Raw genomic sequence first — 19,917 nt, forward strand, 5'->3', positions numbered from 1 at the left:
CTAAAACTGAACACGAACTTTTAGTTTAACATACCTCATTTAAGATGAGCCTCAAAAGGAATTAACTTTAAGCTGAAGATTAGTAAAAAATACTAGTTATTTAATTGTTGATATTATATAGGCATATTTCTCAAAAATTCCCAGAAGAAAACTCACATCAAATTTTGCAGTGTGCGCAATTCTTTTCTTCTGCCCAGAAACCATATTTGTCTTGGTATCCAATGTATCTACTTCAACATGAGCTCCAAGAACCTATTAAAATTAAGAATAAAAGACAATACAGGTTTTTTCTTTTATTAGCTACACAATGTACAAACTGCTTTGACTAAATGTCATAATTCACTAGTTAGGCTTTCAACTGTTCCAACTAATGGAAGAAATCCAAACATTTCCAATCTAAAGTTACAACAACTAAAGTATATACCTTCACCAAGATTAAGCTACAAGGACTTCATCTTTATTTTCACATGAAAAAAGATGGTATATTTTCATTATTAGAAATAATTTTAATAGCATAAGTAGATTTTTCAAAATAGAGTCTCCTACAAGTCGGTCTGTTTAGTAAAAGTACCAAACTCGAGAAACATCAAATAAAGAGGTTATGTAGTTAATCCAAAATTTACTAAGCCTAACACATTTTAGACTTCCCATGCATTGCATCTGGCCACTTCTAAAGATAAAACTATTGCCAAAAATGTTTTTAAGAGTGTCCACTAATTTTGGATGCCCAACTCAAGCATTTAGTGTATGATCTTCAAATATGCTGAGCAGGGAAAGCTCCCAATTACTTGAATTGGGGTTGACTGTGCTCAACAGTTTTGAGTATTTGGCCCTGTGTCCCAATCTGAGCACGCAATATTAGTGGACATTTTCCAAAATGTGGATCTATATGATTAGAGAAAACACTAGTAAAAAGTATTACAGAATGTATGGAACACTTCTCGCTCTTTCCATCCCCATGAAGGAGGGAAGTGCAGATGTACAACAAAATGTACTGCACCTGCTTAGCAATTTCTTGCTTCTGTGCTTCGCTTTCAACAAACTCATTGAAAATTTTCCGGCATTCCTCTATAGGGTCATCCGATTCAGAGAGTTCAGTATCCTCTTCACTACACTCCATCTCTTCTTCTGAAGAAGAATCTAATATAATTATTTCACTTTCTTGGATGGTAGTGTTCACAGTATTACTATTATTTTCTCCACTACGGTTTTTAGTCAAGAGATCTACATCATGACAAATTTTCTCACCCAAATTCAAGGGAGTGCTGGGATGAATGGGTGCATTTCCCAACACTTCATTTTTTCCATTTTCATGTATGATCTGAATTTTTCCTATATTTCCAGGTAATTTTTTAGAAGTCCCTTGTGCAGTTAGCACAGTTTTGTCTTTTGAGCTGGCTTCAAAATACAGGCTAGTTTGGGCCTCTCTCTTGCAACTCGGTATGTTTTTATCTTTATTAGTACTCAATTCTTCACCAGATGTTTTCACTGATATTTCACTCTTTGGATCTTCTTTCTTCAAAGTTTCATTCTGCATCTGTGCCTTAATATGAGAAATTGAAGATATATTCTTTTCCTTAGAGATAGTAAAAGGTTTTCTTTGTTCACAAAGGTTATTTAAAGACTTCAAAGCATTAATTTTCACATCAGGCAAATATGCACTTTGAGTTTTTGGTGGCGTTTTCAGTGATTTTTCAGGGTTGCTTACATCTGTGTTGTCATCCTTTTGCAGAGTTACAGTAACTTCTGCTCGTTTTTCCTCAATACACTTAAGAGGATCTTCTCCTATGTTACTATTGTGCAGATTTTCTGCACATGTTACAGCAACTTGTTTGTTTTCTTCTCTATTCCAGTTTTTAAAGCTCCTACTTATTCTTGGCTTCTTAGTGACAGTCAATGGTGGAGCATCAATAACCAGAATATCATCATCATCAGATTCTTGGAGCTTTATTTCAAGCTTGATTGGTGAATAGCTTCTTGATCTCTTCTTTGGGGATCCATGCCGATTTCCACATGGAGACATTTTTGGAGACTCCATGTGAAAATCAGCAAGAGGCATTTTCACCTGCTTAAATTGCTGTGTGTCATTTTCCTGCTCTTTCATTATGGAAGAGCTGAGTAGGCCTGCAGAATAATTTAGCAGTGGATCATATTCAAGGTCAGTTGCTGGACAACTATGGTCAATGACATATTTACTGGATACCAAATGACAGCCTTTGCTAGAGTACTTAGAGACTGGAGCTACAAGACATTTGTCTTTTGTAAGAGAGCTACGCAGACCATCATCATCTGGGGAAGTTTTATTTCCTTTAACATCATTTGTTTTAGATGTCAAAGAGTTTTTAGGTATTTCATCTTGCAAATTATACTGCGAGAGTTTCTTCTGCCCTGCTTCAACTTCAGTCTTGACTGACTCAATTGCTTTTTTGATTCTTTCCAATTCTTGTATACTTTTACCTAGCTCTGTTGATGGAAGAAAATCATGTCATTCACTGATCTCTCTTAAATACTACAAGTATTAAGTTATGATTTCACAGAGTTCAGCTGAAAAATATCTTCTGCGTAATAAATATTGCAGTCTGTGGCAAAGCTCTACAAATATACAGGTTTATGGTCCAGACATCAGTTTTGTTAGTCAGTCACTTAAATTATGTTTTTAAGCTGTTATATTCATAACCTTTATAAGTTTCAAGACAAGCATATTATCATCTGTAAGCTCAGTATCAGCTCTAAGACGGCTTGAAACTCCAATTAATATTGTACTTAAACATCATTTGGTATACCAATCTTTTTAAACTATTACAAATACTGTTTTTTGTTTTTTAACTGCATTTCAGTGGAGCACAAAGTACACTGAAACCTCAGCTCTAAGGCGAGCTTCTTAAAGTGGTGCTGCTGCTGTGTATCCAGGGAAGGGGAGTGCTCTACTGCAATTGAGTAAGCAGTAGATACAGAAGGAAGAGAATGAAGGATCAACTCATTCCCTGTCTCCGGTTGGTGCTAGTGACAACTGGATTCTGCTAATTTTTCTTAGCAGAAGTGCTGCTTAGCCTGTGACCCCTTTGTAACACCCATGAGCTTGAACTCCCATGGGTTGAAAAACTACAATCTCCACTAATCATAATTCAACTGTAAAACATGGAAATTCAGTTGCACTAATCTGGAAGTTAAGTCTTCCATCATGGAGGCAAGATAAAGACTTCATGGGGTAAGAGTCACTCATGGCTCTCACATATAACACAATTGTCCTACAAAGGTGAAACGGCAAAGGATCAGTAAGAAGCGCAATCATTTACAACCCCAAATTAATAACAGACCATATGCTTAAAACTGTACACATCTAAAATAAAACTGGGAACATCCAGCTACACTCCCTATTGTCTTTAAGCACTAATTAAGGTTATCAATTCTTTCAAGGGAAATAGATTTCAGAAGAAAAAAATTAGTAAATCAAATGAAAAAGAAACTACGTTTTTATTTTTTAAGTATCTGAAATGCAATTCAGGTTTTTAAAACCTACATTTACAGCATTCTTTTGTTATTTGGGGATATTAGAGTGGTTAAGATCAAGTTTTGCTCTACACCGTTAAATGAACTTAGCCCACTACTGTACTAACAGCCCAGATTTCCCACCAAGTTACACACTACCATTTGTCATGCAACAATCAACTCAAACTGACACACAAGTGTCTGAAAATGACAATTCATAAGAGGAACAAAGTCCCTCGCAGAAAAGTCATCAGTGAGAGTAAAAACAAACCAGATGTGACAGATGTTAGTCACACTGCTTAATGCACTACTGAAAGGCACTCAGATACTACAGTGATGTTCCAGATGGGTTTTATGCCACCTTCATCACATTCCCTATGAAGTTCTACTAGGCTCTTCATGAACTGACATACTCCTACCTGAAAAGCAGTGCTCACCTTCAGAAAAGCTGTAAATATTTACAATACACCTCTACTCTTCCTCAGAAAGACTATTGCTCACAGGAATAGCTAAAGTTTAAAAAAAACCTACACACTTAAAAACCAAGTTTTGAGTCCAGGAAGCATCTCCAACTTCTATTTATGCCACAGGGAGTTACAGGGGTTCAACATCTCTCAAAATCAGCCCTCACATTTTCTATGTTGTGAATCAAAACTGGGAGAAATGCAAGAATAAATGCTAGAAACACTAATCATTTTATACTTAATTTTTAGGCAATTCACTGCCTGGTTTTCATTCACCACTACAACAATATTGCAGCAGAGACTCTGCAGAGAACTGCATTTTATTTTAGTTTCTATTTTTTTAATAGTATAATTGAAACATTTCTATTTCTCTTGCTGGGGCTACATTTAAAATTCTGAGAAAGAGGCAAGAAGAGAGGCTATGCTACCACCAGTAATTTATTTATGAAGCCACCAGATGACACTTTTCTATACCTAACCTGCATACTGAAGCCAAGGCTCTGACTCAGGTTTGAGCACACGCCCCTCTTTTGTCCAAACACAAATCAGTCTGACACAGAGCAACAAACATTCAGGATTTAGGCCCTAGGACCGTGCCACAGGCTGGGTCAGAGCACAACTTCCACTGAGACTCACTTCCAAGCCCTAGCCCTGTTGTTTTGCAGCATGGACTTGAGCAAGGGTGGCATTGCTCAATACAGACACATTAGCACGGCTGCAAGACACAGGCCCAGCAAGTACAAACCCAGGCTCAAAATGCAGCGTGGACACTCAAATGCAGGCTTGGAAACACTGTGTGCCACATTGCGCCCCACATGCCACAGCTTACAATGCCTAACTTACTTACCCTAACCTAAGCCTTGAGTAAACAGCTTTATGGGGTACCTATATCCAGCAACACCTACAGTTAACAGCCAGGTCTCTATGGGGGGTGGGGTGGCCACAGGGCTGCAACTGAGGCCGTGGCAGCCATCCCCTAAGGCCCGGCTAGTGGCCACGCGGCACTGCTATGCTGGTGTTGGGGTGGAACCAGCGCCATGGGCTACCCGTCACCACAGGGCGGGGGTGGCAGTCAGAGACACACTGGTACCAAGGAAAGCCCCCCCCCATAGCGCCACTGGCGGGCCCCAGTGCAGTCAGGAGGCACAGCCCCAGGGGGGGTGCCCCACACAGCGGGGAGCAGCAGGCTGCAGAACCCCCAGAAAGGCTGGGGGAGGGGGATGAAGTTAGGGGATGAATGGCAGCCAGCGCAGACTGGGGGGGGGCAGGCGGTCCAGGCACCCCCTGCCTCACAGCATCCCCCAAGGGGGAGCTCAGAGGGGTCCCCGGCTCCCTCAGCCCTCTAACAACGTGGGCAGCGCCCCCGTCCTCACCCATGGCAGGGGCGTCGCTCAGCGGCTGCTGCCCCCCGCTCCGCCCCGCCTCGTGCCTATACTGGCAGTGAGGCCGCGGGCAGCCGGCGCCCGGGGCGCCATCGAACGGGCAGGAAAAGCCACTGAAGTAACCCGCGGAGCGCAGCATCCCCGCCCCGCCCTGCCCTCAGCCAGCGCGCGCGCGCGCGGCCCAGCCAGACTCCCGCGCGCGGAGTCGGCCGTTGGGGGCGGCACGGCCACAGCCACGCGCTCCCCCCGCGGCGCGCGGAGGCAGGAGGCCGGCGCCCGCAGTAACTGCCCCACCCCGGCTACGCCCTCTTCCCGCGGCGGCAGTTGGGCGGGACGAGTCAGCCGCCTCCGTACTTATAGAGAGCGGGGGCGGGGCCCCGAGTCCCCGCTGAACCGCTGGAACCAGAGCGGGGCGGAGTCTCCCGCGAAAGGAACGTTCGCAAACTTCGCCGAGCCTCGCGCGCCCGCGGCTGTTAGGCTGCCCGCTGCGCGTGGAAGCCGCGGGCCTGCAAACCTAGGGTGCCCCGTTGCGGCGTGTGGCGTAGAGCCACGGGGCAGCGGGGGGCGATCCATAGTGGGTGTGCAAGGGCCACGGGCAGCAGGGGTCCCTCTTGCCATGTAATTTTTAATGGAGGAAACAGTGTGCGAACAGAGTTGATTTCATTGGAAGTTAGAAGCCTGGATACCTGTGTGGATCTGGGCATAAGATACTAATCAAAGTGAATAAAATGAAAGAACCTGGCTCTGGGTTAACAGGGTTTATAAAATATGCACTTTTCAGTCGTGAATTCTTTACCCTGTGTCAGTGGGAGATTTGGGACAGTCAGAAGTTTCAAAACATTTTTAATCGATTAAGATAACGGAATAACAAAAAAACGTGAATGCTGGTTTAATTGTTGGTAGCAGTAAACCTTGAGAGAAACAGCTTGTTTTGTCAGTCACCAAGAAAGTTAATATATTGAATATAGCGTAAGATAAAGGCAATACTTCTGCTGAAATGCAGCCATTACTTACAAAAACATTCATTAAACCTAGGTTGTGACATTGCACTCCATATGTTTAATAAAAATATGTTCATACGTGTGGATATGATGTAACTGGAATATGCTTTATGCAAAAGTTCTCTTGTGAAGTATCATTACAAAGCTTATGATCTACTGAGTGTGTTCATTCTCTTTGTATGTATGTATCATTCTTGTATCTAAAACTAGAAATATGAAGTATAACTCTGAGGGCCTATTATAATTATGCAAAGTGTGGGCCATTAATGATGGTTTAGAATCTTGATGGCGCCCATTGTCTAGGACAATTGACTGTAGATGGTTCTGATTACCTGCAAGTCTCCACTGCATATGTGTGGACCAGTTATGAAGAAATGCCCTAGTTACCAGCTGAGCTGGACCTAACAAGGTTTGTGCCAGGGGAAAGGATTGGGCCTAGACCAGGTAGGAATCTAGTCTGTGAAAGAAGCTTATTGGAACATCTCTGAGGGTGAGATTTACTTGCACTCAATTTCTTAATGTATTAGGCTTAGACTTGTGTGTTTTATTTTGCTTGGTAACTTACTTTGTTCTGTCTGTTATTACTTGAAGCCACTTAATCCTATTTTGTATACTTAATAAAATCACTTTTGTTTATTAATTATCCCAGAGTAAGTGATTAATACCTGGGGGAGCAAAACAGCTGTGCACATCTCTCTATCGATGTCATAGAGGGCGGACAGTTTATGAGTTTACACTGTATAAGCTTTATACAGAGAAAAACTGATTTATTTGGTGTTTGGATCCCACTGGGAACTGGGTGTCTGGGTGCTGGAGACAGGAATACTTGCAAAGCTGTTTTCAGTTAAGTCTTCAGCTTTGGTGTCGTGGTTCAGACCCTGAGTCTGTGTTGCAGCAGGCTTCTGTGTCTGGCTCAACAAGACAGGGTTCTGGAGTCTCAAAGTGGCAGAGAAAATGGGGTCAGAGATAGTCTCAGCACAACAGGTGACAGTCCCCAGGGCGGTCTCTGTGACCAAACCTGTCACACAGGTATTCTTATTTGTCTTTCTCAGACTTGAAAGGCTATTCTCACTGAAATTCTCAGTGTCTATTTCAGAAAATAGTTTAATGCTAATATCTTTTTTGATACAAGATAGCTATTATTGAAAAAATATTTCAAAAAGGTGATTTATTGCTTAGAGATTACATCATTACAAATCTATACTGTATATGCCCCTGGTATTGGCTTATGTGGCCTTGAATTTACTTCACTTCACAAGGTCACTATAGTAAATCGCAATAACAGAGTTCCTGGGAAAGACTTCTTAGGTCTTCCTTTTGCGTACATGTAGCGTTGTGTAGATGACGGTATTTAAAAGCCAATTCTGTTCTGTTCCTTTCACCCTTGATTCTGAAGCACTTAGAGTATAGTATGCCTGCAAACATTTGTGATCCAGATTTAATTTCAAGTCCCTTTCCCTTCTCCCTTTTCTATCAGAATTTAAAGTTAGCTCTGCCTCCTTCATGTAATTGCAAGTTGTAAACTTTAATGAATCACAAATGCATGCTATTTTTATAAAAGTAGCTGCAGCATTTTTTGTTTGTTTTTATACCAGCAGCATCAGGGTTCAAAGGTTTTGTCAATCATGCACTCAGCTGATTGGTTTATAGCTCATTTTCGCTTGTTTTTGAGGCTTTATATGAAGTAGCTCCACTGCGAGTTGATTCATCAGAAATTGATGAGACATCATCTACTGACTTTATATTGGATAATGTTCTTGTTTTTGAATGTCTAGACTGTGAATTGCTCCTTATCTCCGACAGTGTTTTTTCATCCCACATACTACTGTCTGCAGTCTTAGAAAAAGAAGAATCAGATACTCCTTCCAAAGGTTGAAAATAAGATAGATATGCCAGTCTCTGTTGCTCAGCATGAGTGGTGGAGGCATTACTAAAACCCCTGAAACACAAAAAGAAAAAACATTTTATTTGTTAAATATTATGTTGAGAACAAACACCCTAGACATTCTTGGAGTTGCATATAAATTACCAAGCTTCCACTTTTCAAGATTTTAACAACTAAGCAGGAAAAGTTAATGTATTTGATAAGAACGCTGTAGTACATAGACTTCCTAGATTCAACATTTGTTTGAGCATTTGTTGGTGATTTTCTTGCTTTTCGCCTGAAGGGGAAAATGTTACCAAAGTGATTGAATGTATGTGTGCCTTTTCCCAAACAGGAGAGAAAATTAAAGTTGGATTTGTTTTTATTTGGTTGCTAAAGATTTTGCACAGTTCTACATAAAATTGTAGTATCACTTAAATGTTAACAATAGCAACCTTACATCTTAAAACCTTTATGCATTTCAACACGTAATTCTTTTCTTAAAGCATATGTATTTCAACATGTAATTATTTTCAATATAAGAATATTACCCTTCACTGTTAAACTGCTTTACCACTTCTGTGCACTGGAGAAGAGCAGTAGTTTTCTTTTAAGAGTTAATATTCTATTAGAATATGAATACCTTAACAGAAACATATCAGGTGTGGGGGGCATTCTGGGGTCTAGCAGTACATCCCTGCTCCATATACATGGTGCATTAGGCAGCACTGTTGCGGATAATTAGAAACAATAGGCTTATGCATAAGTCTGCCTTATACTTCCTAGGGTAAAATCCTGAGCTCTTGAGGCAACACAAAAGAGCCATTGTCTTATGGGAAGTAGAAATAACTGAGGTCTCTTAACCTGGATGTTGTCTCCAGCAATACACCAAAGACAAACTCAGCTATCCCATATGGGAGGTCAGAGGTGCAATGGGGAGGTCTGTACAGAACAGGTATTTTCATCATAGCCTCCTCCCAGGACTCAGACTCCATGTGATAGGAAGACTTACTTTTTTTGTCTGCTGAACTGGCTGAGAGTCACACCACAGCATATCATAAATATTATTAAAATGATAAGAGTTGTAGATGATACAGCAAGCATTAGTATTTCCCTTACATCTTTTTTTCTTCCTACATTTGCTGCCTTCTTTTGAATAAGATCACCCTTATCCGACACTAGAAAAATAAAACAAACCAGACCAATCAAATTCAAACAATGAATGCCATGTACATAGAAATGATGATTTTTTAAAAAAGATTATACATCAACAAATGAGCAGACTGATAAAAAGGCTAGACGTGCCTCTGTATAGATCCCATGCTTGAGGCCTGTTTATTTGACCTTTGCATACACAACCACAATTTAGCCCAAAGTGAAGATCTTCAAATCACTGCCACATCCAGATCTGTCCCAGAGGACGTTCTGGTAGAAGTTTAACAGCCCCCATGGAGTACAGAGATCTATGATTATTTTTAGTTTAATCAAAATACTTCCCCTCCACCCCCCAAACAAATATGACCTTGTGTTAGTGAGTATTCTTGAGCTCTATCATCTCCATGATCCCAGAAGATTATTGTCTGGGAAATCAATAAGATTATAGTAAGTACTGTACTGTGTTCTTACTTGGTACTGGTTTAAAAAACATGTTTCTTGGGTGATATTCTGTCTCATTGAACTCAGGAGTTTGGTTATCCAGTTCTGCTGGAAAGCAAAAAAACCTGTGAGGCAGTGAAAACACAGGTGATGTAATGTGCCCTGTTTCCCTACCCCCTGACATATGAAGTTAATTCTTTTGCTTCAGAATGGAAACAAAGACAATGTAATCTGAAGAGGCAAGGTGAGTGAGATAATATCTTTTATTGGATCAACGTCTGCTGGTGAGAGGAAAGCTTTCGAGCTTACCCAAAGCTCTTCCGACCAGGGGCGGCTCTAGGAATTGGGCCGCCCCAAGCAGGGCGGCATGCCGCGGGAGGCGCTCTGGCAGTTGCCGGTCCCGCGGCTCGGGTGGACCTCCTGCAGACGTGCCTGCGGAGGGTCCGCTGGTCCCGCGGCTTCGGGGAAGCATCCGCAGGCACGTCTGTGGGAGGTCCACCCGAGCCGCGGGACCAGCAGACCCTCTGCAGGCATGCCTGCGGGAGGTCCACCGCAGCCGCCTGCCGCCCTCCCGCCGGCATGCCGCCCCAAGCGCGCGCTTGGCGTGCTGGGGTCTAGAGCCGGCCCTGCTTCCGATCCACCTTGTCTCTCTAATACCCTGGGACCAACATTGCTATAACAACATTGCACACAGTAATGTAATCTGCAAGCAGTTGACCATATTATAAATTATTTAATTGCAACTATTATAATAGATCTTGATTTTGGTTATATCCTTTTGTATGTAAAAATTTAGGGCCAGATTCTCAGCTGTTGTAAATTGGTGTAACTTTGTTTAAGTCAATGGAGCTATGCTGATTTACATTAGCTGGAGATTTGGGCCATTGACTTCAATGGGGCCAGAATTTCACTTTGGCCTTTAGTTGTTGTGCAGTCTGTTTTTTGCTTGCATTGATTTTTTTAAGATCTAGTTGCATCTGGATTCTCTTTTATTTCTTGATTGCAATATGTTCTAATAAGCAATAGCAATCAGATTAACACATATTTAATTGTCTTTTAGCGCATACGCAGTTTCTAAAAGCCAATTAATTTCCTGCCATAAGTATTTTCAAAGGGGCAACAAAACTATTTGCATAAATCAGCCAGAAATTCCCTGTCTGTAGACTTTTACCAGCAGATAGGTCTTTCAAAATTGGGTCCTTGTAAATGTTCACAGGTTTTGCTCTTAGATCTGTAAAAAGATGACAAGAATCTGTCAGTAGTACTTCAGTCATTGCACAACAAAACCAATAGCAAGTAACTTATTTTCATCTGTTTAGGTCTGATATACAAGTTCATAATAAATAAACATGTTGTAGAGCCATTTCTTTCCTTATGAGTTGGATTAAATTTGGTCTTTAAAAATATTTTTGCTAAGATGTTCTTTACATGGAAACAAAGGAAGTTAAGCTTATTTTTCAGAAACACTCAGGAGAAACAAATGACAATTTAGACACATGGTAATTTGCCTTGCCAAAGGCATCAATTCTTATGTTATTATTAGGAACTTTGCAAGTGAGCCCAAACAGAAAAAGAATATATGACTCGAAAAGCCAAATTATGCCTTTGCATACACAAGTGAGTCTTATTTACTTCAGTGAAAGCCCCACGTAGACCTTTGGGATAAAGGGTAATATGTTCTTTCGTGGTCAGCCCAGTTCCAAAATGGTAATAATCTTTGGTTGTTCATAGAAGGAAAAAAATTAATGCCAGAGATACAGACTAGAGAATTCTTCAAGAATTTGGTGTGAGCGCATGTTCTAGGGTTTAAAGCACATGACAGGGTTTCAGGAAACCTTGGTTCGGTTCCTTTCTCTGACTTGCTTGGGTAAATCATAACCTTTTCAGACCACAGTTTCCCCATTTTTAAAATAGGGACAATAATACTTGCATACTTCCTGGGAGTGTTGTGAGGCTTATTTAACCCTTTACACTGCTTGGAAATCCTTGGATGAAAGGGGCTACCATAAGTGCAAAACATTTTTATAAAATCTGGGTATGGTTATCAACTATCTTAGAGTCAATGTAGATATTTTGGAGTCAATGCAGATGTAGAATTACAGTCTCTTTAATTCAGTTTTCTTTGTTAATTTCACTTTTGTCAATTGCATCCAGAATATTTTGAGAAGTCAGCATTGTTTTCTTGTGTAATTTATGATTACAATTATTTTAAGTTTTAATTTGGCCATTTTAACTGTGAAAAGATGTTTTGATGATTTCATCATACCATACCTCCACTAAGTGATTCCTCGACTGGGCCTTGAGTGATAATGTTGTGATAATGAGGTCCAAATTTGGATTCTAGAAAAAAGAGTTGCAAAGACTATTTACAGTTCAACACAGCCTTGTCACTAACAGCAAAAAAGTTGTGCTTGTCCTTATTCATGACAAAATGGGAAATGTTGAAGCAGCACTCCAATATCTCTTGACAGGATAGCACAATGTATCACTAGTAGCCATATTTAATGAAAGAAAAATCTAAGAATCATTCAGTTACATATTAGCACTGTCAGAACTTTCGGTTTTAATGTATTACATTCCGTTGTCTGTAAGTCAAGACCTTTGTGCTGGTACAATGATATACATAGCTCTTCAAACAGTAAAAAGAAGTTATTGTCCTTGTATTAGGCATGACTTTTTTATCAACCTCCTTGCCCATCATTTTGTCATCAATTCTTTCTTTTGTTTTTAGCTAGCTGAATCTGTGAGTTCTTGAAGTCAAGTACTGACTTGAATCCTCTAATTCAGGTCCCGTTTCTATTTATTGCTGTCCAGTTCAGTGCAAAATACTTGTATGTTACTGATGTCTCCTATTCCAAATGTGTGCCTTTGCAGAACCGACAACATGTGATCTAGATGCTACCTTCTTTTGGGAAAAGGGGAGGCGCCTCTCTTAGCCTGAGGTTCACAGCAGTGAACCTCCTCCTGGAGTTAGATGCTAAGCCAAGGCAGCCCTGTAGTGCAGTGCACTCAATCAGAATATGGGCTGCCCAGGGCAGATCCCCTCTCTGCGTGATTTAGAGTAGGGAGTTGAACTCAAGAGAGTCCCCTAATCACCAGGCTATTGGGTATTTGGGGTAAAGGAAGGGACTCTCTCAATCTCTCCTACTGAAGCTGCTTCACTTTGCATACATAAATATTCACTGGGCCAGAGAGAGAGACTGACTTGTTAACCCACTGGTTAGGGCACTTCTCCTGGGCTGCCAGAGAGTCAAGTTCAAGTCATGGCACCAATGAATACAACTAGAAAATCATGTCAGAGCAGTGTCTTAAAGTTCTTTTTGTTTTTAGCATATTACAGTAAATCATTACAAGAGCAATACTCACAATAAAACCTTCCAGTGTATTCTTACCTTCTGAAGGCTCTGCTTCAGAACTCTCTAGTTGTTCCTCTTCAGCTTTTTTGATGGAGAGCAATTTCACTAGAAGTTTAAATAACAAATAGGTTTGAGTACAATAGGATCTTTTAAAGGTATGGAGTTACTATAGGAATGGACACTTGAAAAAATTCCAACATCCAGCTATAGGTTTTTGCCAACCTATTCTTACTGATTCTGTATTCCCATTTGTAGCTTTGGCAGCCACGTAACAGAAGACAATATGACTCATGCCCCTGGTCTGAATGGGGGGGGAGGGAGGGACAACATGGCTTTTAACTGAGATCATCTTTAATGTTTCTCCAGTATCAGCTGGTGGGGATGCTGATACGTTTTGAGGGTTAGCACTGGTCCATCACCCTTTGTGTGAAGTAGCTCAGGCTCCAGAAGCACTATGTTACTACATTCCAGCACAAATTCTCATTAACTTCAGTGGTTCAGGATTGGATTGTAAAAGAATGTACTAAAGAAACAATTTTGATCAAAATTGGAAAGATTTTGTAACCATGTGCACATACTGTCTTGTGTGTTGACAAGAAATTATTGTACAAATAAATGAGAAAATTAACACAAAACAGAGAGTAGTTTCTTAGCAGCAATGTTTGTTTTGTGAGAAATGAAAAATAAAATGTAAAAGTAACAACATGTTCTAGCTCCACAAAGTTCTCTTACATTCTTATAATTAAATATGGATCAGGGGGTGTGGATTCCGAATGGTAAATGTACTGGATTTAAATTCCTTTTAAGCATCAGCCACCAACAATGCTGATCTCTCTAAATTAGCAGGGAAGAGGAATCTTCTGAGTTTCTCAGTTAAATGAATGGGAAACCTGTGAGATTCGATTGCTTTTCTCTTCTCCCCACAAGTCACACTGTACCACAAATGATTTCTGTACACTTGCCTTTGACACAAAATATTGTACTTAAAAAATAGAATGGCAATAGAATCCCTTCCGTTCTATCCACACAGCCCAAGAATATGTTAATAGTTTGAGGCTACATTAGGATTTCTTGTTTTAACATCCATCCATCTATCAGGTACTTACATCACAGTCACGTCAGTGGTATCTGAGTGTCATGCAAGGAAATAAACTGTTTTTTTTCATTACTGCATGGTTCTATCTTCCCTCCTGCCCCACTACTCCTAAAGTGCTTAAAAATTATTCAAGTGCCTGCATGTAGGTTCTTAAATGGTGACTTTGGCCACTTACAGTACTCCCGTAAATTCTGCATACTGTCCTTCAGCATTAACACATCTTTAGACACAGGCGGATTTGTAGAAATATCTAAATAAATTTAAAAAAAATCAGTTAAATTCTTATTTTTGACATATAAGGCCACATTTTCAAAGGAGAGTATAATGCATGTAATTCTGAAAAACACCCCCCGCACACTTGCAAATTTGGTTAATGTATATCTAGCTACCAAGTTGTGCATGCAACTCTCTGATTTATGGATGCAAGTGTGCATTTGTTGAGGCACAATAGGTGTATCGTTTTTGGGTGCAGCCACGGTACTCTCTTTTGGAAATTTGGTTTTTACTGTTTTTTAACAGCCTACAGTACAATTAAGATATATGTTTTAACGATTCAAATTTATAATTCCCCTTCTTTGCTTAGCCTTCTTTAGCCTTCGTAATCTGTTTTGTTCCATTCTGTAGTACAGATATTAATTTAATAGCAGAGATTTTAATTATGGTAGTTTTGCTGCCTATTAAGTGCTGCATGATTTATTTAAAAAAATTACAGAAAGAACTAGTTTAAAGGAAATCTATACAAGTCTAGCAACCATTTTATAAATCTATATAAATCTATACAGTTCTTTGTCCACTGCATTACAAATTCATGTATTTAAAATGTTTTTAGGGTCAGAGCAATGCTACCTTATCTAAGCTATGATGGTACTAATTTAGGCCTGGTCTACACTGGGGGCGGGGGTCGAACTAAGGTACGCAAGTTCAGCTACGCAAATAGCGTAGCTGAACTCGAACTACCTTAGTTCGAACTACTTACCCATCCTGATGGCGCGGGATCGAAGTCCGCGGCTCCCCCGTCGACTCCGCCACCGCCGTTCGTGGTGGTGGAGTTCCGGAGTCGACGGGAGCATGTTTGGAGTTCGATATATCGCGTCTAGATGAGACGCGATATATCAAACTCCGAGAAGTCGATCGCTACCCGCCGACCTGGGCGGGTAATATGGACGTAGCTTTAGTCAATGCTTAAATTTTACTAGCAGTAGGACAGGTACCCCAGGGATAAGGAAAAAAACTGGAGAACTGCTGTAGAAGGCTTATTTCCTCCTCTGTTGGGCATTTACTAGTTCTTTGAAAGCCTGACAAATGAGGGAAAGTGACAGTCTATGAGCATCCAGAGTGGAGTGTGTTTGGTTCCTTTGGAAGTGACTTCAATTCATTCCTGGATTGAAATGTTGGCCGTTTGTTGTCTGTTTGCATTATTATTTTGATTAAAGGTGGTTTTTCCCCCGACCGTGCTTTGCTGCACATCTTCTCTTCGGCTAGTGTTGTGGCCACTCTCCTGCCATGATTCACGCACATCGTGACTGATTATGTTTGGTACCTCAGGCTATGTACTGTGTTGCATTCTTTCATGCATCTTTTGTATAATGGTGATGCAAACATTCTATTTCCATCCTATGCATAAGAACTAGGAATATTGCACCACCATGGAACTACAGATTTCTGTTGCTAGAATATAACTCATAATATATGTATATTTATATAGTCCTAATCTGCAAAGGGATTCACTGCAAAGGAATTCCTATGCCTATATAGCATCTCATTCAGCAGGACTCTGTAGGGTGAGTTCTTTTGCATGCTAGAGGATTATAGAGAACAAAGGGTTCTTGATTAATTGTGAGCATAAATTTACATGGAACAATTCATATGATATAAAAACAGGGAGAACTTCACTATAGGAGAACATTTTTAAAGCTGCAATTTGTAGATGATTGTACTGCCATTGCTGGTATATTTCTGCTGTTAGATCTATATTTTGGAGTCTTAAAACCTTACTTCACCTGTTTCTAAAAAGATCTCATGGTCCTCAGGACTTTGTACAACGTAGTTATTATCATCTTCCTCCTCCTCCTCTTCCTCCAAGTCATTGACAGGTAAGTTATGGTAGTCTAGAAAAATGGGGCAAATTAGTTGTCAAAACTGTGATTATTTTTCTTACTATATTTGCTGACAATCAGAGACATGCTGTGAATTTTATTTGCTGCGACAAATTGATCTAAAAACAATACAATTCCATGGGCTCTAAAAATGCTGACAGACTTTCTTTGGCAAAGATTGATGGTCATAATGTAAATTGTATGTATTTCTAAATCTTGCATATTTTTCTGCACCCAGGGTGTAAAATATTGATACTTAGAAATTGCATCCTGTAGTCCAGAGAAACTCAGGTGCAGCTTTCTACTTCATCGGCAACTCCTCTGGGCACAACACGCTGCTCAGAGCATTCCTCAATTTGGTCAAGGAGTGGCTTTCACGCTGCTTGGCACAAGGAATGCTGTACAGAAAAATTTGTACCCATTTCAATCTTTCCAAGTAGCAGGGAGAGGGAGAGGGATCATAGGGGGAAAATCTCTCAACCCATCCTCTTATCTACCGGAAGCCAGAAGCCATTTATTTTTACTGGTATAAACTAGTCTTGTCCCAGCATTTCTAAAGGACTTCTTACCGTATGGTATTTAGGTGCAGAAGAGCTTGTAAATCGTATTACTTGTGGCCTCCACTTTGCGCCACCCCCCCTTCCTCAGGTTAATCATTTAATGGTACAGAACTGTCATCATGGTTCCTACTCAACCCCCCTCCCCCTCCAGCTGCTCCAGCAGGGAACATGTTCAAGGCATACCTACACCATAGCAAGCTATGACTGCTTGAAATGGTCCTTAGGGACTCTTGACAGCTAGTGCAGTATAGAACAGCCAGAATCATAGAATATCAGGGTTGGAAGGGACCTCAGGAGGTCATCTAGTCCAACCCCCTGCTCAAAGCAGGACCAATCCCCAGACAGATTTTTGCCCCAGATCCCTAAATGGCCCTCTCAAGAATTGAACTCACAACCTTGGGTTTAGCAGGCCAATGTTCAAACCACTGAGCTATCCCTCTGATCTGCACTGGAAGAATAGCCAACCCAGTAGCAGAGGACTGCAAAGGTAACCTAAACCCAACTTTTGCTCCCTCCACTTTGGTGATGAACTGAGCATAATTTGGGAAAACTAGAGAATTGATCTGTGTCACATTTGCATCCTGCTACCCTAATTATGTTGAAATTTGCCTTGAACACAGCAAGTACTTGAATCAATACATAGCACACATACAAGGGACTCTACATAGAGACATTAAACTCGCAAGAGCATTTGAGGAATGTTTCAGCTGACAAATTGCAGGCTGGATGACACAGTCATAGTGCCAGTGGAAACCCAGCTTGAAAACAGAAGCCTGGAACCACACAAGGACAAAATCAAGAAATGATGCAGAGAAGCTACGTAACCTTTCTATGACTTAACATATGGAATCAATCATATTAGGTAAGCCCAGAAGAATAAGTAACATCTGAAAATGACAGGTGGAATGCAATTCTGAGGTTCTTCCTTCTCTTTTAGGTTTAAAATATAAGAACCAGATTTTTTACCCTCAAGAATCTATGGTTTTGAATGAGATCGTGTAACAATCGTGTAACATCAAAATTATAGGAAATTGTGGAAGTAAATTCATGGAAGTCAAGACAGTTGAATTATCAATTTTGTCAATTTTTTAAAAGACCTGCAGCTCTGACCAGTCAGCTCAGTTTTAGCACATTCTGATTGGTTAAGTGCTGAAGAAGCAAACAAGTTGGTAAAATTACACCGGACCCTCGCTAGAACGCAGGATTTGGGATCCATGCGCGGGACCGCCTTAAAATGAAGTGTAATTAAAGTAATTAAAGTACAGTAATTAAATTTGGGATCCATGGCCGCGACCACATTATATGCGAATCCGCGCTAGATAGACGCGCATTCTAGCGAGGGTCTGGTGTATATCAGTACCTAAGGGCAGATACAAAAGGCCTACTGTAGGGCTAACGATTTAGTAGATTAGGGACTCAATTATTGTGTTTATATTTCACTTATAGAATTGCATGCTTTTCAGATTGGACAATGTGTGTATCTTGTGAAGTGAATAATATGATATGGCTTTGGTATTTCCTTTAGTAAATCGTATGTCAGATCTTTGGATAGTTTCAGAGTTTTGTTTTATTTTTCTGGGACAAGTTATTTTTTCAGGTTGGGGAAAATCACACCAACCTTGCCATCCAATAGTGCAGGAAAAGTGGTCATACACTGATATTACAGTTAACATAGAGCAAACAAAAGAAAAATATTACTTCATGCAGGGTGTAGTCAGCCAATGGAAATGACTGCTCCAGGGGATCATCAGGTCAAATACTGTGTCTGGATTTTTAAAAAGTTGGATAACTTTATGTTAAAAAATAATTCTTATAATTATGCATGGTCAGAGAAGAGTCATCCAACCTCATGCTTCAGAGCATAAGATAATTGTTGCCAGGGTCACGAAGGAATTATTCCCTTGCGTTCAGCATTACATGGCAGACTATGTGCAATAAAAATGCGTTCACCTTCCTCTGAAGCAGCAGGGATTGGCATCACCCCAGCAGAGTACTGATAGATGCTCATTCAGTATGGCAGATCCAAAGTTCCTAAGGACCAAATTCTGTTGTTTGTGTCATGAAAAGAGTAGTGGAGTGGAGAGCAGGGAGGTTCAGGGGCAGGCCTTGTACCATATGTATCAACTCAACAGACCCTTTGTGGTCTGCTGAGCATACTAGTCTGTCCTTCCTTACCCCATGACTGCCTTTAGCAACAGCATTCTGACTAGGTTCTGCAGAGGTGCAAAAGTGGGATGTTGGAGACGCTCTGCACACTTCCTTTCTACCCTCCAGCACCCCAAGGGATGACTAAGCAGAATTTAGTTGTATATTTTCAAGCAGACACTGCTAAAAGTGCCACCGAGGGGAACAGATTCCTTAAGATTTCTGGAGGGAAAAAAACTATAGTAGTTTAAACAAAAACAACAAACAATCAACTCCTGCCCCCTCCCCCCCAGCCCCCAACAGGTTAAGGGAAAATGCATTCAATCTATTCCTAGAAGTAACAATAGACTTCCTTAACCATTCTCACCATATAGAGGTTTTGATGAGATCATACCTTTAGAAGATGAAATTAGCTTTTTGGTAGTCCCTGCAGAAATAAGCAGAGATACAAAGAGAAAAAGTATGGGATTCATAGGGAAAACTGTTGTGCATCTCCAGTCATTATCCTGGATCTGTCTCACAGTTTCGTCTTACAGTCATCAGTGTCACATTCCAAAGTAGATCATTGTGACATCACCATCTCTTTTAGAACCAGCACAGACCAATCAGAGAAGAATATGCATCTGAATTTCTGGAAAGAGATACCACAGATAACTTCTGAGATTTTTAAAATGACACTTTATCTTTGAATAATATGTTTTTTAATGTTAGAAATGGAACTGTCTTTGGGTAGATAAGAAGAAATAAACTTTTCTCTGAAAAAGTTTCCTCAGTGATTAATTACATTACAGCTTCTTTTATTTTAAAAAAGCTCTGTGGGGCAGAGACCCAGCTAGTGCACATTTTCATACCTCTTCAGGCCATGAGA

At 40.5% G+C, this 19,917-nt stretch overlaps 2 protein-coding genes across 14 annotated transcripts in view; both read right to left on the reverse strand.

Annotated features, from left to right (window-relative positions):
• LOC120408708 (RNA exonuclease 1 homolog) overlaps positions 1-5,510 on the reverse strand; it is a 31,891-nt gene extending 26,381 nt beyond the window's left edge. Inside the window, exons 1-3 of one of the 3 annotated variants that reach the window (XM_039545901.1) lie at positions 5,327-5,510; positions 1,001-2,463; positions 157-252 (exon numbers count right to left, since the gene is read on the reverse strand). In XM_039545901.1, coding sequence (XP_039401835.1) covers positions 157-252; positions 1,001-2,463; positions 5,327-5,474 — 1,707 coding nt within the window. In that variant the 5' untranslated portion in view covers positions 5,475-5,510. The remainder of the gene's footprint in view (positions 1-156; positions 253-1,000; positions 2,464-5,326) is intronic. The other 2 variants (XM_039545899.1, XM_039545900.1) reach the window with 2 other exon arrangements.
• A 1,977-nt stretch (positions 5,511-7,487) lies between these two features.
• Positions 7,488-19,680, reverse strand: EQTN (equatorin). Of its 11 annotated transcripts, XM_039545572.1 has the most exons (10): positions 19,444-19,474; positions 18,855-18,935; positions 16,249-16,356; positions 14,424-14,498; positions 13,189-13,257; positions 12,068-12,136; positions 10,968-11,027; positions 9,827-9,904; positions 9,213-9,378; positions 7,488-8,275 (listed from the first exon to the last, which is right to left on the reverse strand). In XM_039545572.1, exons 2-10 carry the CDS (start codon positions 18,910-18,912, stop codon positions 7,981-7,983), a joined length of 978 nt encoding a protein of 325 aa, XP_039401506.1. In that variant the 5' UTR covers positions 18,913-18,935; positions 19,444-19,474; the 3' UTR covers positions 7,488-7,980. The 11 variants fall into 11 exon arrangements, with proteins under 11 accessions (XP_039401506.1, XP_039401502.1, XP_039401505.1 ...); XM_039545568.1 differs by lacking the exon at positions 18,855-18,935 and having other exon boundaries at positions 19,417-19,680; XM_039545571.1 differs by lacking the exon at positions 18,855-18,935 and having other exon boundaries at positions 19,444-19,669.
• Positions 19,681-19,917: the final 237 nt, after the last annotated feature.

Source organism: Mauremys reevesii, linkage group 6 (genome assembly GCF_016161935.1).
Source record: "Mauremys reevesii isolate NIE-2019 linkage group 6, ASM1616193v1, whole genome shotgun sequence".
Taxonomy (NCBI): Eukaryota; Metazoa; Chordata; order Testudines; family Geoemydidae; genus Mauremys; species Mauremys reevesii.